The sequence below is a fragment of the Salvia miltiorrhiza genome, chromosome 7 (assembly GCF_028751815.1).
Source record: "Salvia miltiorrhiza cultivar Shanhuang (shh) chromosome 7, IMPLAD_Smil_shh, whole genome shotgun sequence".
NCBI lineage: Eukaryota > Viridiplantae > Streptophyta > Magnoliopsida > Lamiales > Lamiaceae > Salvia > Salvia miltiorrhiza.
Genome location: NC_080393.1, coordinates 12,761,996 through 12,788,256, shown reverse-complemented (window position 1 = coordinate 12,788,256; position 26,261 = coordinate 12,761,996). Strand labels below are relative to the sequence as shown.

The 26,261-nt window shown below is 34.2% G+C and overlaps 1 protein-coding gene across 1 annotated transcript; it reads right to left on the bottom strand.

Moving 5' to 3' along the window:
* LOC130992694 (phosphoenolpyruvate carboxykinase (ATP)-like) lies at nt 1-5,162 on the bottom strand. Its single transcript, XM_057917448.1, has 12 exons — nt 5,003-5,162; nt 4,623-4,896; nt 4,299-4,477; nt 3,939-4,089; nt 3,733-3,817; nt 2,361-2,461; nt 1,981-2,279; nt 1,731-1,904; nt 1,241-1,632; nt 868-1,037; nt 438-606; nt 1-344 (listed from the first exon to the last, which is right to left on the bottom strand). The coding sequence occupies exons 2-12, from the start codon at nt 4,880-4,882 to the stop codon at nt 201-203; spliced, it is 2,124 nt and encodes a 707-aa protein (XP_057773431.1). The 5' UTR covers nt 4,883-4,896; nt 5,003-5,162; the 3' UTR covers nt 1-200.
* Nucleotides 5,163-26,261: the final 21,099 nt, after the last annotated feature.

The following is a 26,261-nucleotide window of genomic DNA, read 5'->3' as shown; positions in this document are numbered from 1 at the left end:
TTTTAAAGAATCGAGTTTCAAATAACTCAAGGGTAACAAATTTACATCCCTTTAAATAAGTCAACTTGGAAATGTGTTTTAGCCATACAAACTCAACATTCTTATTCACTCAAAGAGAAAGAACCCAGCACAACCACATTCTGATATATTTAAAACAAAAGACCAATCTCAACACACATACTTTCAAACTCTCTCCAGATTCAGAAATTTGGGCCAGCTGCTAGGATCTCCTCAGTTAGCTTGCTGTCTGTCCCAATCTTATAGCTCAGGAACCCCTCAAAATTCTTCTTGAAAAGCCCTCCTAACTTAAGAAGAGTTTCCTCATGTGCCTTCTTGTTACCCCACTGCCACACCAAAAAAAAAAAGAGTATTTAAATCAAACAAAAAAAGAAATGATGACCATAAAAGTGGTGTATCTAAATAGCAATGCAGCTTACTGTATTAGCAGGATTAAGTATTTCTGCAGGAACTCCCTCAACTTCCGTCGGTATCTCGAGCCCGAATACCTCCGTCTTCACGTAGCTCGCCTTCAGCAGTTCCCCGGAATGTATGGCATCGATTATCTTCCTTGTGTAAGCTAACTTGATCCGGCTTCCCGAGCCATAGCTATAGACCCAAAATTTATTCTTTAAGAATTAGATAGATTAAAAACAGTATAGGTTAATTCATTGTTACTAAGATGAATTAAAATTTTGGGATATAACAATACACTTGATAATTTCTAATATCCAAGCCAATTTGCTTGTTTCTTGTCCAATTGAAAGGGGCACGATTTGAAGACATCTTAGTAATAAAGATTAAAAAAAAATAAACTCAATTTTGAAAAGTAAACGCACGCTAAATCTTAAAATTACAATAACGGTATACCTTCCACCGGACCAGCCAGTGTTGACGAGCCAGCCAGTGGCGCCGTGCTTCTGCATCTTGTCAGCCAGCACGGCGGCGTACTTGGTGGGATGAAGCATGATGAAAGCTGCACCGAAGCATGCGGAGAATGTAGCCGTAGGCTCCTTTATGCCGTCCTCTGTGCCGGCAACCTGCATCAGTTTCAGCAAGAGTGAGAAGCTAGGTTTAGAGGCAAGGACGGAGCCAAGCCCCGAGCAGGACTTGGCAATTTTGTCCCAACATTTTCTTTTAAGTTGTATTTTATTTTTTTTCTAACATTTATACATAAAAATATAATGTCATCGGTCTACTTTTAAAATCCTAACTGCTTAGCCGGGTTTGGTTTTGTGCTTACCAGGGCAGTGTAGCCGCTTATGAAGTGGTACATGGTTTGAGCCAAGTTGAGTTTGCTGACGGGAGGAAGCACGCCGAAAGCGTCGCACGCCAATAGAATCACATTTTTCGGATGAGGACCAACGCACGGTATCTTTGCGTTTGGAATGAACTCGATCGGGTAGGCCGCTCGCGTGTTCTCTGAGATAGAAAAGGCGAGAGGTTCGCTTAGATAGATAAAAATAATTTCTGAGCTCGTTTGATCATGTAATCTTTCAAAATACTCAATTCTACGGACTGTCGGTCTAATCAATGTGAAGGTGCACAAAGGCATTTTAGAGTGTTTACCTGTGACGGATTTATCTGAGTAGTCCACCTCTCGCGTGTGTTCATCAAACACCACATTTTCGACAACTGCACGAAAAAAAGGAGAGGAGAGGAGCTGAGTCACGCGGCACAAAGCCAAGGAAAAAACAGAGAAGAAAGAAAAGAAGTGAGCATCAAAAGGTCACCGGCTCCAAACTTGATGGCGTTCCAAATATCCGGTTCTTTCTCTCTTGACAAGTCTATGCATTTCGCATAGCAGCCACCTTCGATATTGGAGACGCCGTTGTCACTCCAGCAATGCTCGTCATCTCCAATCAAGTACCTGTTGTGATCCGTAGACAAGGTTGTTTTACCAGTACCTAGAACAAAATTATACGAGGTTGAGATGGTGTGTTAACTCTGCAGAGAGGTAGGTTAAGGTAGGTAGATATATACCTGATAATCCAAAGAAGAGGGCTACGTCTCCGGCCTTGCCCATATTGCAGCCGGAGTGCAAGGAGAGGACACCGCGCTTAGGCATGAGATAGTGCATTAAGCTGAAGAGCCCTTTCTTCATCTCCCCAGCATATTGAGTTCCGAGGATCACCATTTCCCTCCTAGCAAGATTCAAGTCTATGCTAGTCGAGGAAGTCATGTAGTGAGTGTATCGGTTGCACGGAAACTGCCCCGCGTTGTATATGGTGAAGTCGGGCGTGCCAAAACTCTCCAGCTCTTCCGGGGTAGGTCGAATGCACCTGCAACCAACACAACACTCTCTCGTCACTCTTTCCACAAGCAAAACTCAATGATTCAAGATATATAGGAAGTGGACTCACATGTTGTGCATAAACAGAGAATGATAGGCTCTTGCAGAGACGATCCTCACTTTGATGCGATGCTCTGGGTCCCAGTTAAGGAACTGATCGTTCACGTATACCTTAAACACCAAAGGTCTCATTAGTTAATTAAACAATGCTTGTCTATGTACATTCATATATACATATTCAACTGAGGCACTGAAGTTACTCAATTGTGGGGTCTTCTTTCCATTTATTTGGATATAGTCTAGTATGTATTAATTTGATTATTATGCCAACTATTTAGAGTCATTTGTAATACTAGTATTGAAATGTGGGGCTCTTGATTTGTGGTTAGAATATTACATTTTATTTGACAATGATGTAGTATAATATTTACTTGCCAAAAGTGGATAAACAGTCTATTCCACTAGATTTAGATTTGTGGACCTCCTGTGCAGGTACACTTCAATTTTAGAATATACTATTATATTTTTTTTGGGGAGTGAATATACTATATTTAATGTCAACATTTCATAAATATAGGTGTCCCCAGCACCAGCTAACAGCAATTCGGGAGCTCCACCCTTAATCCTCGGATCCATTTGTGGCTGTCATTTGAAACTAAAAATAGATATTTTTCTTCGCCATTTATTGTTTGGTTTGATTTCTTTATTTTTTTATGGCAGTGGCCACAGCTATCTTTTCGCCAATTATTATCACCCAGAATTAATAAAAAAGATTCTTTTAGCTCTAAATTTAGGTATTTGGTTTGATTTCTTATAAAAAAAAATTATGGCAGCCGCAGTGGCCACAGCTATCTTTTCGCCACTTATTACCACCCAGAATTAAAAAAGATTCTTTTAGCTCTAAATTTAGTGCAACAGTTGACTCACAGTGAAAGATAGTTCACATCCCAAAATATCTTGGGGTAAACGACTGTTTCATCATTATATAGAGAGTTATTTTAAAATTTGGTTTAGTAATTTTGTTAGGTTGGATTATCCTGGATTATCCGGAATAACTGACTATTTCATACTCGATATAGCTATACGTGTTCTTTAAACTGGGTTAAATCTGATAAAAATACGTTCACTAGTCAAGTCAACCGACGATCATTTCCATCAAAGAAGAGCCACGTTTCAAAATATAGAGTAACACAATTATGATAAAAAATATTAGTATATTAAAATAAAAAATGATGAAAGCCACTATAACTTTTATGACTTTTTAAGAGTTGACACTAGCTCGAGTATCAACACGGAGTAGTTAAATTAATGAATTGAAATATACTTTTGCTGACTTTTTAAGGGTGAGAAAAAATACACATAATGAAATCTAGACAATCATATGCTGAATCACTCATCATATGAAGAAAATTAAGTAGGAATTAACTGAGAAAGCTTAATACCTTTTCGAGTGAGCACAAGTAATCCACGGCTCTCTCTCTATTAACCATAAAAGTGTGCTCGTCCATCTCAATATTGGGTGAGCCTCTGTCACATCGTGAAAAGTTTTTGAATTAATTTATCATAATACTAATTCTTATGCATATAAATTAATTAGTGAGTATATCAATTTTCACGAAATATATACAAAAAATTTACACAGACTCACTTCCCCCACCAAAGATCTTCTGTGGTTTCATCTTTGACAACACGCTTGTCTCTCGGAGATCGTCCAGTTTTCGCCCCAGAGAGCGTCGCCAATGCGCCACTCGATGTAATAAACGATCCTTTTTCGTATTTTATAGCTTGTTCATACAGTTCTGAAATTTATATTAAAATTAAAAAACTTCAGTAAAAAGTAAATCTACTATGGTTTCAAATGACAAAACATTTGCGAGGGGCCTTTGGTTCAATTTTACCAAAAGCGTGGATTGTCTTCAATTTTTTTACAAGCATTTGATCCTCGATCTAAAGCAAGCAACCAATCTATATAAAAAAACGGAAAAAAAAAAAAAAAAATTATAGTTACCAGCAGGGGAGAGATTATAGAGGATGTGAGTGAACTTAAGGCCGCTATCACTGATGTCGAGCGTGGGCTCGAAGTGGTGGTGGCTCACAGCCGACACCCGCGGCGTCTCAGCCGCCCTCGCCGGATCTCCCTTCACGACCTTCGGCCCCGTCTCCCGCGTCAGCGATGCCAGAGACGCGCTGCAAATCAGAATTGATTAAACACGACTGTTCCTTCATCAACAGATCCAATGTAATTTCTCAACATTCATTTCAAAAGGACGACCTAGTTCATAGGTACAGCTAAAAATTGACAAAAAAATTAATCAAGTGAATGAATTGAAACCTGATGGATTGGAGCTGCTGTTTGTGGCGTTCCTCCTCCGCGAAGGGGCCGAGCGCCGCCTGGATGGGGGTGGTGGGCGCCGACTTCTTCATCTGAAGAGAGTGCAATTCGTCGAGCGTCTGCGCCTTCACCGGCGTCGCGCTGTCATCGTGGCAGATGTCCTTCTCATCTACAGCCTTTTTGTCCGTGTGAATCTTCGGCAGCCCGTTCCGCCCTTTCACACCGCCGCTCCTGAAGCTGAATTCACCGTTCGCCGCCATCTTCTTCGCCTCTACTGAAAAATTACAACACAATTAGTTTTATCGATCCTCTATATATAATTATATGTGTGTATATAATGATGATCGAAGATTTAATATTACTAACAGTGGAAGATGAACCTGATCGACTATAGAGGTGCTTGGGATAATTGAAGGGTTGAAATTAGAATTCAACCATGCACAATTTTCCAACTTCTTAATTTACTGTGGGATGGGAGGGATGGCTTATTAATTGTCCGTAAAGGTCTGGTATTTATAGTCGCTGAATCGGAAAAAATAAATTAAAACTATGGTAAGTTAACCATGGTTTGTGATTTATCATACATCAGCACATTTGGTTGGTTTCATTTCATCAGATAATATTATTTACTATGATTTTTTTTCATTTTTATTATAAAGTCAATATTGTGACTGAAAAACTCAAAATAAAATGCGAAACGGTTTATAGACGGTTTCAGATTTTTGGTTTTATGTTTTTATTTTATTTATTTATTTAACATCATCATAGTTTTTTTTTTTAATTTAACATATCATCAATTCATCATAGTCATAGATGTGCTGTGCAACCTTTCAATTACGAATTCAATTTTTCAAAAATATTTACATAAGTCTAATTTAAAGAAGTGTTAGTATATTTTTGCACATGACGAAATGAAAACTAATTTTATCAACAATGAGTAATACTCTCACCGTCCCACTCCAATAGACTCACTTATTTTGGGCACAGAGATTAAGAAAACTTACTTTTTAGAAGGAAAGTGATAGTAAAATGGTGTGTTTCACATCAATTAATTACAATTTTTTTATCCAAAAAAGAAAATGAACTTATTAAAAAGGGACATCTCAAAAAAAAAAAAAAGTCTATTTGAAGTGGGACACGTATATTTAAAAGTTGTACGCAACAAAATTTCAAAGAACTAATACATGTGTGGTGTGGCATAGTTATTTGGGTGGGTCAATTATGCATTTATGCCCATGGTTTACTATTGCACTTTGAGAGGAGTGCCGCTCATATGCGTTTGGTCGAATTTACGTCGTAATTTGTGAGATGGAGAAATATATAAGAAAAAAAGAATAAGGCAAATCAATTTAGAAAATTTATATGACCTCTTCAGCCAACTTATTTGAATATTCAATTCAATTTTCTTTTCCGTACGTTTTGATTAGAATAAAAGTTCAACACAAAAACTTGGGTGAGGTCAACCTCATACCATGAGACGGGTCGGGTCGGGTCTGGGCGCGGGTTTGACGGGTCGGGTGGGTTTTGGGCGCGGGTCTGGGATACCAGAAATAAAGTACACGTTCTCATTAATAAAAGTAATAATTATTGTGAACAAATGTAATAATTTAGAAACATTACATTTCATTATGTCAATAGTTACTTTTCCTCAAGACAATGATTATTTGAATTATTATTTGATTATTTCATCATATCAATAGTTACTTTTTCTCAAGATAATGATTACTTAAATTATTATTTAATTTTTTTTCTATATTCTATTTATTTTCTCCATTATTCAAAGTAATTGTTATTATAATGAAAAGTAATTATTGACATGAAGAAATGTAATGTTTTTAAATTATTACATTTGTTCACAATAATTGTTACTTTTATTAATGATAATGTGTACTTTATCCCAGACCCGCATCCAAACCCGACCCGACCCGCGCCCCCGACCCGACCCGACCCGTCTCATGCTATGAGGTCAACCTCACCCAAGACCTACTCAAAGTTTAAAGGGAGTGACTGCTGCAAGGCACTCTTGTACTAGTTTATTAAAGATAAAGCTGTGCTGTGCATTGCAAAATTTTGGGTGCTGCTGAATTTGATATGAATGTATAACACGTCATCATCTAATCAAAAACTGGAACGCACTTCATATTCTCTTCTATCTGCATATATAGTGCATCGTCAACCGCAATTCTCTATCATAAATGAAAATAACAATTGCGGGTTTTCATTGAAAAAAATTAATATCTGATAATTATAGTATGTTAATGTTAGTACTGTGTAATAAAATATGATAAAAACAAGAAGAAGTCGAGACAAGATTTGAACTAGCAATAGTATCTACAGTTTTCAGCAGTCGTTACAATATTTTACTGAATTTGAGTTATCGGACCATAAGTCGAGCTTTCCTTCTTGGGTTTTTGATGCTAACACCAAAATTATTCGTTACCGGCTTTTTTTTTTTTTTTTTTTTTGACTTGGGCGAGTTGGGGAGGGGGAGCAGTGGGATTTGAACCCGAGACCTCATTGTTCACACACAGGAGGTCGCACCGCTTGGTGTCCCCTGGGGGACATTCGTTACCGGCTTTGTGCAGTGTCATTACAACTAGAACGATCTCCCGTGCGATGCACGGCGAGTATCAAAATTAAACGACATCAATTACTCAATAAAATTATGGATTTGAAAAAAAAATCAACGTATAAAGTGTAATGACAATTATAGTTATTAAATAATAAAAAATTATTTGATAATGAAAATTAGCATTATACTTTATTATAATTATAAAGTATGATGCATCATAATAAATAAACAATTCACAAATATAAAAAAATATTTGAAATTATATTTTTTAATATATATACTTATTTCATCTACAAAGTTATATTAACATTAATACAAAAAAAATATTTTTAAAAAAGAGTTATAAAATGAACCAATATATATTCCTTCACCTCTATTACATTTAAACTATTATAATTTAAAAAATACTATGTAAACACAAACACATGATATTTACTTATTTTTATCTAAAAATACAAAAAAGAAAAATAATTAAATTAATATAATAGAAAAAAGTAAGCATGTCATTAAAGAGAAAATTAACACTCATTAGAGAGGAAAGAACAAAATACAATATTTTAAAACTTTAAATAATCATAACTTATTCATTCTAAATTAATTTTTTATCAAAAGAGGAAAGATAAAAGATTTTTTGTAGTAAAGAGGGAGAGAGAAAAAATATATATAATAACAACAATTATTAAATTACAATAAAACAATTACGATATAATAACAACAATAATGATAGTGCAAAAAAGGAAGAGAAAAAAATATAAAAGAATAGACAAAAAGAAAGAAGAGAGAGAAAAATAATTATCATTAAATTTTTAATTATAATAACTTATTTGTTTCAAATTCATATTTTATGATTTTTATACCAAATTAAAAATCTTGTCATTATCTTTAATTTAAGATACATATAGAATATCTTTTCATATATCAATTTTTTTTTAAGAAAATCACTTAAGTATGAAAGAGAGAGTAGAAGAGAGAGAAATTGTATGAAAAAAATAGTGAAAAAAACAAAACGTGTGATAGAGAGAGGAGAGAGAAAATGTGGAAAAAATGCATAGTGGAAGGAAAGAGAAAAATTGGCGGGAACAAAAACTGGTGTTTCATATATATATAGATATACGTATATAAATGATGAATTTTTTCCCATCATTTTTCCCTTTATCTTTTCTCTTCTCCCACCATTTTTTACACTATTTTTATCTCAATTTTTTTATATAATTTAATTCTTTTTTAAACAATATCAAATTTGATCATGAAGAAATATTTAATATGCATGCATCTTAAATTTATGTTCGTTACAAAATATTTAATATGGTATAAAAGTTATCAAAAATAAATTTAAAACGAATAATTAAGTTATGAAAACTTTAAAATATTTTATTTTTTCTCTGTTCGTTAAAATATTACTACAAGTTTTTATTTATGTTTGTGTATGAAAAAATATTTATTTATTTATTATGACGTGTAATACTCTATTATCATAATGTATAATGTTAATTTTCATTATCAAATGATTTAACTATAATTATCATTACACTTGGTACAGAGTTGAGAATTTACGTTTTTAAATCGGAATTTTATTGAGTAATTGATGTGAATTATTTTATTTTATTTTTAAAATATAGTATTTTTGCAATTATTTATATTTGAATTTTATTTAATATATATATACTTATTTATTTAAATATATCATTTAATTTCGATGTGCGCACTGCATGGCACGGACGAGCGTATTAGTATTTTACTTAATTTGAGTCATCATACCATAAGTCGAGCTTTACTTCTTGTGTGTTTGATGCTAACACCAAAAATTATTCGTATCGGCTTTGTGCGTTTGAACCACCAACTATCACTGGCAAGATCACTCCGAATGGAATCTTCTATTCCTCAATATAATACTATGTCCTATTGTGTTTTCACTCTTAATTTGTCATACATTAATTTCAAGTAGGACAGGACACTACCATATATACTACGATTTTTGTCCATATTGTTTAATGTTTATTATGTTCCATCTTTAGTTTTTCTTTTATATATGTATTTGATAACTTTACAAATATATAGTATTTTTTTTTTGAATTAGAATTACAAGAGGTCAAATTATAAGTCATTCGCACCTCTACAACACACAAAGGTGGAAAAATAATCACAAGGAGACATGACCACCACACAAAACAAAGATGAAAAACTATATACCGCATGCAGGCGGGATTGAACCCAAGACCTCTCATAAATGAAAGGCTTTAGAATCCACTATGGTACTACTCAGTGCTACATGTGTCACCTCAACAACCTCATTTTCCAACTTCTCTATATTTTCATCACTATAGCACTATCTCAACTAATAAATTAGAAACATAAAAAAAATGAAAAGAAAGAACAAGAAAAAGAGGAAAATGGAGAAAAGAGCCAAAACGTGAAAATGAGGATAGATAAACATAATGGGAGCTCATTGTGTCAGTGAAGGAGTCGGTTCCTACAGTGGTACTCATTCCCTTCTTGATTGTTCATTTTTTGTAGTCCACTATGATGGTATCGAATTCGAAGGCGGCCACTTAGATATGGAGCTCCCCCATAGTGGGTGCTCTTAGGGGGTCCGGTACCCACGATACATACTGTCATTGACATATGTCATAATAATTTCATTTTCGAACACTTAATAAGCTTGAAACAACTTTTAATATCTACACAAAAGTGTGATACTCCTTTCGCAATGATCAAGCATAGTTATAATTATATACATACTTATATAGGGTGGGTTAATATAAAAACTAAAGTTATTGTGATAAATGAGAACCAAATCTATTTATTATATGAAAACACAGTTTGTGGCAAAATTGTAATTAAAGAATCAATCAAAGAGTATTTATAAAACTCAACAAAACCCATATATTTTCTCTCCCCTCTCTCCTCTCTCCTCTTTTTCATCATACGCACTCTTCAATTTTCTATACTCTCTTTCTCATATTCTCTTTTTCATATTTTGATGATTTTTTTTAAAAATCAAATTTTATTTATAAAAAATATTCTATATATATGTTAAATTAAAGATAAATGCAAGATCATTGATTTGGTATTAAATAATTATTCAACTCTTTTATTAGTATTCTAATAAACTCTAATAATATAATTTATTTTCCTACTTATCAATTGAAGCTTTTCTAATAAGATGACATAGGTAATGAGCTAATTTAGAAAAAATAATCTTATGCATGATTAGCTCATGTTTTAAAAATATATATTGTGATGTGAAAACTTTTTTTTTTCTTTGTTTCTTTTAATTTGAATGATGTGTTTATTCTATAATTTTAGGGAAGAAAGTAAAGTTTTCCATCAAATAGATGGAAAATTAAAAACGATACTTTTCAAAATTATAAAATAAAATTAAGGATCTTTACTGAGTAATTAATGTAGATTATTTTTTTTTAAGAAAAAATAATTTACATTTACTTATATTCTAACTATATTTAATATTTATTTTTTATTTATTTGATACATCATTTAATTTATTTATTTTTGATAAATCAACATGATTAAATAAATAAATATAAAGGCCGCGCCACAGGGGTTCGAACCCAAGACCTTCGGTTTTAGACATTAACCCCTAATCGCTTAACCGATACACACACTACATCGTTTAATTTTGATGCAAAACTATGTTCGCCGTGCATCGCACGGGCGAATGTACTAGTTATATATATATACAATTACATATTCCCTCTGTCTCTCAAATAACTTCCTATATTTCCTTTTGAGGTGGTCTCCTGTACTCACGGGTGTACCGTACAGTCGGGTTGTACTCAACCCGGATCCTGACCCAATTAGACTATCCTAACCCATTTTTTCTTGAAATGACACTAACACTAACACGGAGTGACACTAACACTAACACGATCTTGAAATGACACTAACACTATTTCGAAAATAACACTATCTCTCTCTCTCTCTCTCTCTCTCTCTATTCAAAATCGCTTGTTCGCTATTATTTTCACCACGCCGCAAGTATACGGGTAGTTGTAATATATGGAAGCAAGGTCGTATCCCACAAGGATTAGTAGTTCAATCTAGTGATTATCCTAATTCATTATGCTAGAGCTATTTAGACTAAACAAGGAGGTGAGTGGTTTGATTAACTAACAAATTCAAAGACAAAATAAGAACAATCAAACAAAGTGGATTAATTAAGTGATGAAGGTGGTTTAGGGATTAAGCATCGATGGATTAGCAATGGACTTCAAATTAGCTCAACATTAGTCTTGATATTACCTATTTATCTAGAGTGATCTCCCCACTAGTTCTAGCCCCCTCCCGGACGACTAAAACTGTAGATTACGGGTCATAGTTGCCGTCCCCGGTCAACTTCTAACCTATAACTCCCAAGAGCACAAATGATCGGTAAACTCTCACCCAACTCTCAACCTCCCGGTTTATTGAGTCAATATGTTTCAAGCTCCTAATCTATTATGATTATCCTCTCCCAATTCAAATCACAAATTAGAAATGCATAGAAAGTGGCCAACAATCCATACAAGAATTAAAGCTAGGGCTTGAAAAGATAATGAAGAAGGCATAATCAAAGACAAATATTGAGCATAATAATCAATCCATTACATAATCTACTAGCCTAATCCCCAAACCAATGGGGGATTTTAGCCTAACATGTGCACAAACAACAATCCTAAATCAAAGAAATACATAAATGAAAGAGAGAGTAAGAAGTGACAAATCCTATTAATGAGCTTTCTTCAATCTTCTCTCCTCTTTAATGCCTTCAATCTTGATAAAAATATGTGGTAATGGAGGCTAGGGTTTGGTGTGGAGGAATTGGGGAAGATGGAAATGGGTGAGTATGAGGTTGGGGAAGATGAATAATGTGAGGAAAAGGGGAAAAATGGGGGTTAAAGGCTGAAAAAACGCGACTGGGGCCCACTTGGGGATGCTCCGCTCTTTTCCCGCGGTCCCACCCCGCGGCCGCGGGTGGTGACCGCGGGTGTCTCCTGAGTCGGGAACAGCTGACCCGCGGTCTTACCCCGCGGCCGCGGGTGGTGACCGCGGGGTACTGGGCGTTTTGCACAGTCCGCTCGTTTTGCTCCGTTCTCCCTCGTCCGGACTCGGATTTGGTCGCCGTTTGCGCTCACGGATTCCTCTCGAGACGTACTTCAATATCATATCTTCAAAATCCTCCAATTAATCCTTGATTTTTCCTGAAATTACTCCAAAACTATACAAAGATATCAAATCTTCATAAAACTAAATATTCGGGCACAAACAAGCATTCACAAGCAAAACATGAAGGAAAATGACAACAAAACATGTGGAATTGAGGTACGAAAACCATGTTTGTCAACCCCCCCAAACTTAAAGTGTTGTTTGTCCCCAAACGACGAAGAGAAGAGAAATAAAAGTAAACAAACATGTGAGCATGAATTGGTGTCATTTCAAGGGCTTCAAATTTTACAAAAAATCTTTCAAAAGTGCATCACAAGTAGAAATGCATTCCAAGAAGTCACAAGTGATAATGAGTTCAATATTATAACATCCAAGCTTGAATCCTCACAAGGTGGATGTTTCAATGGTGCACTCAACTCTCAAGTGTTTAGAATGGACGTGTTTGCACTCAAATTGAAACAATGCATGCAATCTACCATAAGCTTGCCATTTGTCCTAACTCTCTATGCTTCAATGTGCTACAAACAATGATCAAAAAGGACTTTCATACGGTTGTAATGAGGGCTCTTTGGTGAGGTGGGGTGTTTTTAGGCAAATGACTCATATCCCACAATCTAACAATCACAATGAACAAGTCAAATTCACCATTTATCTTATCAATCAAAAACCAAGATCCCCACATTTCTTCTTTTCACCCTTAGTGATACTTATCATGATTATGATTCAAAAGGTAAATCACTCCCCTTTATGCTCTTTATTCAATTTTTATTTTCCTTCTTTTTTTTTCTTTTCTTTTGGAGCTCATAGGGGACTAGTGATTTTCACTCAATCAAAGTTAGACAACTAATTTCAATCATTTTCCATACATTTTCATCAAAGTAACCACTAACAATCTAAGTTCTACCCATCCTTGGTTAATTCAAAGAAATGCTATAAGGCACAAAAATGGGTTAACTAGGATCATATGAGAATTTGGACAAGATTTGGGTTACGTGGTTAGCAAAGATGGCCTTCAATCATCTCAACATCCATAACACATCTACTTTCATTTTTTTAGAGAGGACTTATGGCAAGTTCTAGAGATTAACGAGCATGTTCAATTGATTTACACTCAAGAATGAAATGAGATTGTGATAATATGACAATCAATGGCTCAAATCTTACAAGCTCATTATCAAGTTCTTGGAGGCAAAACATTTAACTCACTTGTCACAAGTTCAAACTTTTCATGCATAATCCACAAGTGATACACACAATTTTTCCAAGAAATAATTCATATCATAAGCCCAATGACATTCAATCAACATCACAAAGTTTGATACAATTATCCCAAGCAAAACAAAAACAAAAATATCAACCCAACTAACTCTCAAGCTTTCATTTATTCAACAATAACAAAAACATGACAACAAAACAAAAACAAACAAAAACAAGTAAAGCAAAAGATAGATGAGACAACTAATCCATCTCTCCCCTCCCCCCAAACTTATTTCACACAAAGTGGAAATGAGTTTGGAGGAAAAGAGAAAGAGAAGTTGTCTCGGACACACAAAAAACTAACATATAAAAAAGAAAGATAAACCACACACATATATAAATATATACATAGATTAATATATAAATACCTATAAAACAAAAACAAACAAGAACAAGTAAAGCAAACGATAGATGAGACACTAATCCATCTTTCCCCTCCCCCAAACTTATTTCACACAAAGGAGAAATAAGTTTAGATGAAGGAGAAAATGGTTACTTGTCTCGTACTCACAAACGAGGTGGAGGCTTAGGCGGTGGCCATTTTTCATCAAATTTGTATGCTCCATCCACCGTGACCCAAAAATATGGTGGCTTTACAATTCTTGAGACATCCCGGGCGTCATGGTAATCTCGTTCACCATCTAGAGTACCACCACACTCAAACAATTCCTTATTAGACAAATCAAAGTGAAAATCAAAAGATGAAGATAAATAAAAGTGAAAGAAGCAAGCCTTCGTAGAATCGCCCGTGTCGAGGTAAGGATCGACCAAATTTATGACTTTGCATTCTTTGAAGCTTGTGAAGTCTTCATCTTTTTGGAATTGTAGAGGTTGCATTGGAAAAGTTGGGCTCTCGGCTTCAAGGGGTTTGGAGAATTGATCCTCATCTTTTTCATATTCTTCTTCAACTTCTTGAGGCTCTTCACTTAGCATCGGCATTGGTTCCTCATACAAGGTTCCATTCCGTAGGCTAATCACCATGCACAAATCGTCAATTCGTTTTTGATTTTTCATAGTGGTAGCCAAAGACCTCCTTTGCTCATCTAGCATAACCTCCGATTTTGCTAGACTTTTTTCTATCCAAGCTTGTGTGGATAAGAAGCATTGTAGAAGATCGTCTCTAACATTCGGTTTCTCCTCTTGATAGTACCAATTTCCCCCTTGAAAGCCTTCTTGAGTGGAATAAGAATTTTCATAATTCCAACTATTGAAATGGTCCTCATACTCCAATGGCGATTGCCACTCTATGGCATTGCACCCCATGTCATAATACTCACCATAGGAAGGTGTTGGTTGGAAGGCTTCTTGGATGAATGGTTGCCTACAATTTCTTTTTGCTTCTAAAACTCGCAACTTAAGTTGCATCATCGCCAATTGTAGTTCGAGTTGCTCAACCAACTCATTCCTTCCATCATCCATTTAATATTTTTGGTGTTGTGTAATAATTTTCTTTTTCATCACCCTACCAACCAACAAAAACAACGAGTCAAAACAAATAACTTAAGATAGAAAACAAAAATAAATCAAGTAAAATGTCTAAAGTAGTTAAACACAATGATTCAAAATATCACAAGTAATCAAACTAAACTAATCCCCGGCAACGGCGCCAAAAACTTGTTCGCTATTATTTTCACCACGCCGCAAGTATACGGGTAGTTGTAATATATGGAAGCAAGGTCGTATCCCACAAGGATTAGTAGTTCAATCTAGTGATTATCCTAATTCATTATGCTAGAGCTATTTAGACTAAACAAGGAGGTGAGTGGTTTGATTAACTAACAAATTCAAAGACAAAATAAGAACAATCAAACAAAGTGGATTAATTAAGTGATGAAGGTGGTTTAGGGATTAAGCATCGATGGATTAGCAATGGACTTCAAATTAGCTCAACATTAGTCTTGATATTACCTATTTATCTAGAGTGATCTCCCCACTAGTTCTAGCCCCCTCCCGGACGACTAAAACTGTAGATTACGGGTCATAGTTGCCGTCCCCGGTCAACTTCTAACCTATAACTCCCAAGAGCACAAATGATCGGTAAACTCTCACCCAACTCTCAACCTCCCGGTTTATTGAGTCAATATGTTTCAAGCTCCTAATCTATTATGATTATCCTCTCCCAATTCAAATCACAAATTAGAAATGCATAGAAAGTGGCCAACAATCCATACAAGAATTAAAGCTAGGGCTTGAAAAGATAATGAAGAAGGCATAATCAAAGACAAATATTGAGCATAATAATCAATCCATTACATAATCTACTAGCCTAATCCCCAAACCAATGGGGGATTTTAGCCTAACATGTGCACAAACAACAATCCTAAATCAAAGAAATACATAAATGAAAGAGAGAGTAAGAAGTGACAAATCCTATTAATGAGCTTTCTTCAATCTTCTCTCCTCTTTAATGCCTTCAATCTTGATAAAAATATGTGGTAATGGAGGCTAGGGTTTGGTGTGGAGGAATTGGGGAAGATGGAAATGGGTGAGTATGAGGTTGGGGAAGATGAATAATGTGAGGAAAAGGGGAAAAATGGGGGTTAAAGGCTGAAAAACGCGACTGGGGCCCACTTGGGGATGCTCCGCTCTTTTCCCGCGGTCCCACCCCGCGGCCGCGGGTGGTGACCGCGGGTGTCTCCTGAGTCGGGAACAGCTGACCCGCGGTCTTACCCCGCGGCCGCGGGTGGTGACCGCGGGGTACTGGGCGTTTTGCACAGTCCGCTCGTTTTGCTCCGTTCTCCCTCGTCCGGACTCGGATTTGGTCGCCGTTTGCGCTCACGGATTCCTCTCGAGACGTACTTCAATATCATATCTTCAAAATCCTCCAATTAATCCTTGATTTTTCCTGAAATTACTCCAAAACTACACAAAGATATCAAATCTTCATAAAACTAAATATTCGGGCACAAACAAGCATTCACAAGCAAAACATGAAGGAAAATGACAACAAAACATGTGGAATTGAGGTACGAAAACCATGTTTGTCATCGCTCACCATAATCGAAAGTTTGCACCTTCTTGTCAAGAAATCTGCTGCGCCACTGCGACTCTGAAAATCTAGCGACGCCGTGTCTTCCTCTGGAATCGACATCCCTCACCAATCATCGTCACACACTGAGGTCTTCGCTTTCAAATGATCGCCTCTGCTTTTAGGATTTCCGGCGAGGCTAGTTGGCGTCGCCGACTGAATTCGGCGTGCGACCGACCAAGAAGTATGACAAGAGGATGATTGTTGAGATCTACAAATTGATTGTTGATATTTTTTTGTTTTAATTAGCTATAATTCATATTTTAATTGATTTGTGATTTTGGTCTGCAGCTTTGCGTCTGCACTGCTATTTTTTTTTTTTTTTTTGTCAAATTGAATGAGCAATTTTGGAATTTTGGGGATATTCATGCGTCAAGTAAATCTGAATATATCTGTTCATTTAGATATTATATTATGTTCATTTATAAATTGTGCTCTGTTCATTTATGTCTCAGTGACCGACGACCACTGCCCGATTTTGAGAAGGAGCCTGTGTTCAACCATGACTTTGAGAAGATGGAGGGCATGGAACGGCGGCCAATCGCCGGTCTTCTAGAGGCGGCGATTGGACTGGCTGTGGACGGAGTTCTCGATCGAACTGGTTGTGGACGAAGTTTTCGTCAAATTGAATGAGCAATTTTAGAATTTTGGGGATATTCATGCACTATATCGAAATGACACTAACACTTGACATTCATGTAGGATAGTCCAGGTCGGGTACAACCCGGGTGTACCATACACCCGGGTGTACATGAGTTTTTGTGTTTTCCTTTTTGGGAAGTCCTCAAATAACTTTCTATTCATTTTGGAACATTACCCCAATAATACTTTATTTATTCTTAATTTCCAACCTTTCATCATTCTAAATACTAATTATAACACATTTTCACCACTTTCAATACTAATTATAACATTTTTTTTCTCCTCTATCTAGCTATACATTTAACAACTTTTCCTTTAAACATGTGTCGTCCCCTATTAAAAAGTTATTTGAGGACGAAGAGAGTAATTCTTATTGTATTTCAAAACAACTGTATTTGTACTTTTACATTTCTCATCTTCCTATATTTCATATGTAGATGAAAACTACAAGAATGTAAATATAATTATTATAAAATGCAATAATATGCAATAATAATAATATTATTGTGCATTCACAGAATTGAATTCTTATTTCTCACAATAACTTCAATTTTTATTACAATTACTCCTCCCCACGCGCGCGTGTATATAATTTGGAATGTAAGTATTCAATTTATAGCAATTTATAACAAAAGAGTAGGTGTGTTAGGTTGGATTGAAATCCATGCGCATGACATGCTGTGTATTAGGATGAATGGACGATTATTAACTCCAATTTAATTTCTTTAATTTTGGCATACTATTAGAGCCCCTTTGAATGCGCTATAAGATAAGGTGTGATATATTTAATTAGGATATCTTTTATTATATATCATATTAATATAATATTTGATAAAATGTATTAAAATATCTATAAATTATAATGTGTTGTTTGATATGAGGTATATATTAAGATTATGTAAAGTTAATAATAGTTATAATTATGATTTGTATTACGTATAGCGCCTTCGGAGGTGACTAGGTGGTATACAGAATCCCTCAAATCAGTATAATATTTTTGGGCTACTAATTTATAAAGGGCCGTTTGTTTCATACTTTTTACCAAATAAGATATTAGAGTGTCATAGGTATGTTACACATCCTAATCGCCCGTACCAAACGAACCCTAGTATTGAGCCGACATGATACGAAGCATATTTTTCGATTCGTAGTTAGATATTTAAACAAATTTTTTCGATGAGTTATATGTATAAAGAAAAGATATGCTGCATATTATTAATTGTGAGCATATATAAAAATGATATATCATGAGGGGAGAGCTAGGATGAAAATAATTCTTATAGTATGAAAAATAATATATTTACATTATTAATCTACTCAATCTAACGACTGAGATTTAATTTTAGAGAAATCGTATGTAAATATATGAATTTTATGTAGAATACGTATGAATTCGCTGTGTAAATGTGTGAATTGCGAAAATTAAAAAAATGTTCTATAGAATTCGAACTCAGGACCATGAATTCATTTAACACGTATATGAATTGCCCTAGATCTTGACGATGTAAGGTTTGAAAATGATTTTTATTTTAGATTTTAAGAGCTATTTTTATTTATTGTTTTCTCCACATTGTAATTTTTTAAGAATTTTTTAATTTTTATTATTTTAAAGTACAAAAGCTACAAAAATAATAATTAAGAAAAATGTTGAAAAATTACAAGAAAATTACAATGTGGAGAAAACAATAAAAGTAATTAAATTCTTTTTAAATTTAAATCAAATCTTTTTAAAAAAATGATTTTTTAAAGTTTTAATATTTTTTTGTCCGAACAAATTTTATTCAAAGAGCATTACTTGTAAATTGTAATATCTTCTTTTCGGAATAAAGAAATAAGGAACTACGAAAAGATTATCATTTCCTCTAATAATGACATCTATATATAAAAGAAGAATTTTTTTTCCCTCCATCTTTTTCCTCTTTTAATTTTTTCTCTTTCTTCTCCCACCAATTTTTTTTCTATTTTAAATTATTTTCTAAACATCCTCAAATTTAATTCATCCATAAATATTTAATATGCATATTGTATATAAGTTCGTGATAAAATATTTAACATGGTATAAAAATTATAAAAAATGAATTAAAATCAAATAAATTATGAAAAGTTTAAAATATTTTATTTTCTCTCTCTCTCTTTGTTAAAATTTTACAACTTTTTATTTATTTTTATATATAAAAATTATTGTTCCCAAAAATAACAGCTATAAAAGAGGACAATAAGAACACCAAGAAAAGTAATGGAATGTAAGAATTGATATTTCAAGCGTGAGGCTTTGCGTAGAAAAACTACGATTAAAGATTATTTTACATTAGGGTTTTCCCCCCCATATTATAGATAATAACCATGAGTTATACTAGGAATAAAACTCTATCTAGGTTAAGAATATAAATATAGGTCTTCATGTTTATCCTCTTTCTTTTGTCTTGATCTTCTTGAAACCTCTTCAATCTCGGACTTGATTAGCGACATATGTTGGATTCTTCATAGAGTAGATCATATCTTGAAGGATTGGGCTCGCTAGGTTGAAGGTACTTACAAATTGGGCTTCGACCTAGATAGTCTAAGGATTGACGAGCTCGGTGGGCTTATATGAACTCTTCGTAATTGGGCTTCTCTTCACTCTTGGTAGAGGTATTTCAGGTTGACCATGACTGCTCCAAGGTAGAACAACGTTGTTCACCATGGGCCTTCTTCGTATTTGGGTATTCTTTTACGGTATCGCAGGGATGTATATTTTTGTCCTCATAAAAAATACTATTATTTATTTATTTATTTATTATGACGTGTAATACTCTATAATTAAAATGTATAATGTTAATTTCATTATCAAATAATTTAGAGAAATTAATGAGTTTATTTTATTTTAAAAATATATTTTGCATGTATTTATATTGTAATTATATTTAAATTTATAATTAATTTTGATGTTGGTCGTGTATAGCACGGTCACGGATGAACGTACTAGTTTACTCTTAAAATTGTGTTTAGTTGAATTAAAGAAATGTTGTTGGCTTCTTATTTCACGGGAAACGTTATCCGTAACGTGACCTTGATCAAGTATTAGGCAGACGAGAGACTAAAGGTGTTTCATCAAAGTCAACCTAAACTGCGGCAATAAAGCATGGCCACGTGAATTTTGACGCGCTACTTCAATTATAAAATGTCTCTTATTATAATACTCCACATCTTTAATTTATTACTCTTACTTCCCAATATACGTTAGTGAATATTACTCCTAAAAAGTTTTTATATGGTGCTACACCATCTATACTTTTAAACAATTAGGTGATTGTTACCATACTCAGAAAATCAATTTATACATTGTTACATCAGAGAATATCGAAAGTTAAAATTAATTCACTGGCTTTTATGAATATATCCCTATAACAATGAATTCAGAAAAATAACTTTTACATGGATCCCACTATAATTCTATATATTTGTACATATTTTATAGGACTGAGTTAGATTACAATTTCATTTCAAAATATAAACTACAAATTATAAACACTTGATGAATATTCTGTGCATGGTGAATTTGCTACAAATTAAAACAAATAATTTAATAATTCGAACCTTCTTCCTAATAATTAGAGAGAAAATGTTTTTTTTAAAATAAATTAACAGAATTAAAAATAAAAAAAATTTAAAGACCGCATCACTGGGCACTTGAACCTAAGACCTTTGGTTTTAGGCATTATCCCCTTACCGCTTGACCAACACACGCACACCAAAAGAGAAAATGTTTTAATAACTCATTACCTGAACTTCATAGTCACATCATTAAACTAATACTTCCTTTGTCCCTTAAATTAATTAAGTGTGCGAGTGAAATAAATGTCTCACTTTTATAGTAGTTGTTGTATGTGGTATACTTATAAAAAAACTAAATACTCATTTCAAGGACAATGATAATAATACATAACATAATTACATGAGCTAAAAGAGTATTACGTATTTACGTCCAATTACCTCATCGACAATTTTGTAATGTTGTACTTTTGTAATTCCATTCATAGCCAACATACATAATTCTCACTCTTTCAGCCTCTCTCTCGGCAAGCTCAACCTCTTTCTTTCTCTGCTGAAGCTTTATCTTATTCACTTCCACTTTGTCCCACTTAACTTTGGCTTTGACTTCGCCTTCTTCTTTTAACTTTTGTTATCAAGTCCAAAATCGATCTCTAGTTGAAAGTATGACTCTCGGATTGCCTTCTTGTCTTGTTATTTATGACCGTACATTTGACAACGAAGCGTAATTTAATTAATAAGGCGGTTTCTTTTTTGAGGACGAATCTAGAATTTAATAATAGGGTGGAAAAATAAACACTTAGGTCGACTATGTTGTCGATGCCACGGGCCGGAAAGTGGAGGAGAACGGCATGAGGCATTCAATATGATTTTTCACAAATATAACATTCTTTATTTAATTTTAAATCATTTTGGATTGAACTAATTTTGAGTTGAACTTAATGTAATTCATATGTATGAGAAAAAAAAGAAAAGATGGGCTAGAGCCCATTGCAAACCTTACTAGATCCACCCATATTGTCCTCCAATCAATAAATCGGAGTTCAAATAATTTAATATGCGTGAGTGAGGGTGTGTGTCAATGTGTAATTTTTTAAAGTTAATTTGTTGGGGAGCCAATATCTCTAACTACTGCATTATCTTTGAGACATGCATGTAGGGGTGAGTATTTGTAACTTCAGTTTGGTATGTGCAAAAAAATATTCATACTCAAATTACTAAATTTTTGAAAATTGTATGCAAATCAAACTAAATTTAATTCGACTATTAAACCAAAATGACTTAATATTTCAATTATTTTGAATTTTTCTAAAATATAATTAAATGCTGAACTAAATTTTTGTTCCATAACAAAAAATACCTAAGCAAATACATATATATCATTAGCAAAAAAATCACAATCCAACTAATAAAACAAATAGTAAAAAATATCACAATATTAGGAGTACTCATTTCAAGGATGGAGGGAATAATATGCAATTAATTTTATTTCCTAAAATATAAACGAGCCATTATTAGTGGGAGTGGGATAATCCGAAATGAAATACATGCCATAAATAGCGGGACAGGGGAGTAATTGATAAAATAATTCAATTTAATCAAATATTTGTTTCGCATTATTCGGCCCATAATGGATAATTTGGTATGCACTAGTCACTCAATTAAATAATTATTTATCACCCTAAAGGAGGGCTGATTATTCAATTATCCTCTAATTTTATTAATTAAATTTTATCTATTACATCCATCGAATCAAACGTTTTTTTAATGTAATTGGACCTTGGATTAGTAATCAGGCTCAATTTTATGTTCATCCTTTTCTCATAAGGCCAAGGCTCATTAAGATTTTTTTTTGCCAAGGCCCATTAAGATTGGCCATTCAAAGTTTAGGCTCACATGATGGCCCAATTATACCTACCTTGCAGGGATTTTTTTTTTTTTTTTTTTGGTTTTTTCTTGTGGGGATTATTATTTGATTTTGTTGGTGGAATCGGTTGAGTAACCGATTATATAGCTTGAAAAATGATGTTTGGCTAAGTAGTTTTCGAAGGAGTTTATGAGCCTCAATAATTTATAAAATATTTTAAGAATTTATAAAATATATTTTTTTAAAATTTTATAAGTTGTCAAAGTGTTTGAATAATCAAACTACTCTAAAAAGAGAATTTTGTACTAAAAAGAGAGAATTTTGTACTAAGATAGGAAATCTTTGTTAGAGAGAAAAAATTAAAGAAAGATAAACTTAAAAGGGTATATGATGAAAATGACAAATCATAATTGAATAATATTTACAAAATAATTGTTACATATAAAATTATGAAAAAATAAATTGGGGTAAAATAACATATTTTTTTGAGAGCCTATTTTTATAGCTTATAAGCTATTTAGGAGGCGTTTAGGTTTGGTGGATGTGATAGATAAAACTGATAAGATTGATAGGATTGTATAGGTGATAAAATAATTCACCCAACTTTGGGGTGGTAAATAATCATTTATTTGGATAATTAGATGCGGGTCGAGCTATCAATCACGAGTCCAATCATTCAAATCAAACCCTTGATTAAGATGAATTATTTTATCAGTTATGTTTTATCACTCAAATCAAATGTCATATTTTACCAAACACTTTAAAAGAACTTATAAGTTCCTAAACAACTCTCATCGTTAAGTTAACGTGCAAACTCCTCCAAATTGATTTAAAAATTGATCTATTTTAGGGGACGTTTACTTTGCATAATTGAATATTTTTATTCTCAAAAATATGATTTCTCAAATTCCACTTTTTCAATAGGATAAAAATCGAACAAAATTAGCTTAAATGATAAGAATAATTAAGGACCTTAAGTTGTGAAGCATGGTTAAACGGAGAAGGATTTTATCGGAGAATTATTGTAAAACTATGAATTATACTTAGTGTTGCTTGAAGATCGGGAGAGAAAAGTAAGATTGAGAGCTTAAGAGAAAACTGATGTAGTATTGAGAGTCAGAATAACGTAACATTACAAAGAGCACGTAGGCAACTATTTATAGATTACACGTAAAGGGTAAAAGAGTAAATTCATCATTGGAGCATGCGCCTTGCGTGGTCAGAGGCAAAATAGTAAAATTGCCCTCACGTGGGAGATTTTCCCGCATTTTTGGTGATTCCTCTGGCGAAGACCGTTCCCCTGGCGAGAGCGGCTTCTCTGGTGTAGGTCGTTCCTCTGACTTCTCTGCGAGAGCCCGTTTCTCTGGTGAAGTTCATTTCTCTGGCGAAGGTGATTTCTCTGATCAAAGGTGGTTCCTCTGGCAAAGGTGGTTCCTCTGGCATAGTCCATTTCTTTGATGTATTCATTCCACTAGTGAGGCTCGTTTCTCTGATAAAGCTTGCTCCCCTGATTTATATCATTTCTCTACTCTGCACATATTACTCCTCATCATTAAGATATCTCAAAGTTTCAATCAATCAAAATAAACATAGAATTAATCTTATAATTTTTATCTATAAATAGTCATCCAAAGTAAACGCACCATTATAGATGTCAACTTTTAGATTAATATTTGTAATAAAAATGAAAATTTAAATATGATTTATATTTATTTTTAAGTTTTTAATTTTTTCAATGATATGTTAAATTTTGACAGAGTTCAAGTAATTATATGATAGTAATAATTATTTTATTGTTGATTACATATAGTAGATTATAGGGTTAATTGCTTGTAAATCCATAACGTTTTCACGAAATTGGTTTTTGCTCCCAATTTAAAAAATATGCTTTTAAATATATAACCTTTCATTTTCGGCGCCGGAAATGACACGATGGCAGCCGGAATTGATGTGGTGGCAGTCGGAAATTGACACCTAAGCATAATTTTAACACGTGGGAAAAATTTAAAAAAGAAAAAAAAAACCATATCATCATCTTCTCCAACCTCCCCCACTCCCAAACCCTAATTCCCCTCCCCCCACCTGCCGCCAGCCGCCACCACACGCCGGCACCCGCCACCCCCTGCCAACCGCCGACCTCCGCCGCCCCCTCCTCATCTTACCTGACATTCTCTCTCTCCCTTCACACCTCGCCTGAACTCGGCTCTTTCCTCCCTCTTTCGCCTCGCCAAGACCGAAGGTCCGCCCCTCCTCTTGTCAAGAAATCTGCCGCATCTGCGGCTCCGGTACTCTGGCGATGCCTCATTCACCTTCTTCTCTCAATTTTGTCCACTGGAACGAGCCCTAATTCTCAGCTCTCGGAAGTCGCTGCTAGTGGTTCGAGAATCGGCGAGTCGATGGCCTTCTCAGGCCGATTCTTCTTCTCGTTAAACACACCACATGCCGATCTCTGCAAATCAGCCACGCAACCCCAGCCCTAGCCCCAGAACGCCGATCTCTGCAAATCTCTGGGCGGATCTAGGCTTCAGAATGCTCACGGAGGGAACAAAGATTCGAAGCTTTGAAGGGATAAAGATTGGATTTTTATGTTGCATTTTTGTTGAATTTGTTGCGTTTGGGGCGTTTGGAGGGCGCACCGCCGTTTGAGAATTGTTTGTGAGAGGGGATGTTGCGGTCGTGTGTGTGTAGCGCTGGTGGGGAAAGGGAGGGCAGGGGGGCGGCGTCGGCGTGGTGTGTGTGTGTGTGTGTGGCGCCAGTGGTGGTGGCGGCAGGGGAATTAGGGTTTGGAAGTGTGGAAGAGGGAAGAAGACGATGGGAGGGGGAAGGTTTTTCCTATTTTTGTTTTTTTTATTCCACGTGTCAAAATTGTGCTTAGGTGTCAATTTCGGCTACCACCTTGTCGATTTTGGCTGTCACTGTGTTATTTCCGGCGCCGCCGTAAGAAAAAAACGGTGATCGAACAAAAACAAGACAAAAATGAAAGGTTATATATTTAAAAGTAGATTTTTTAAGTTAGGAGCAAAAACCAAATCTGAGAAAACGTTATGGATTTACAGACAATTAACCCTAGATTATATGCAGTAAAGTATGTAATATGTATATAAAACAAATGATTTATATAAAAAAAAATCTCAAATTGTGTTATTGTTATCATAGTTCTACTTTTTTTTCTTTGTAATTTAATTATTACTATATGATACTCATTGAATTTAATAGTATTATATTCATTGAGTTGATAAATATTGTTGTGATCATGCACTATTTCAAACAAATAATATTTAAACAAAATAATATACTTATCAATTGATCTAAATCATAAATGATTATATTTTTTACATTTATATATATATTTTTAAAATTTCAAAATATAGTATAGTTCGTGCGCAAGAGTGTAAAATTAATCATTCAATTTCAATGGACGTCATGTATCGAATGTAATAGTAATTAGTTAGAGGTGGGTTTTCTTTCTCATATTTTTGCAATCAATGCCTAATGTTATAATGTAGGAAAAAAAGTTGAGTGTGTTACGACAAAGAAAAGAAAAGGGGCAAAAAATAGAAGTAGTATAAAATGTTGATT

Bases quoted from the DNA above. Each gene is read 5' to 3' on its own strand.
- LOC130992694 (XM_057917448.1), bottom strand. From the start codon at position 4,882: ATGGCGGCGAACGGTGAATTCAGCTTCAGGAGCGGCGGTGTGAAAGGG. The intron at 4,090-4,298 runs GTAACTATAATT...TATAAATTTCAG, and splicing joins CTATAATCTCTCCCCTGCTG to AACTGTATGAACAAGCTATA. The intron at 3,818-3,938 runs GTGAGTCTGTGT...ACGATGTGACAG, and splicing joins GAAGATCTTTGGTGGGGGAA to AGGCTCACCCAATATTGAGA.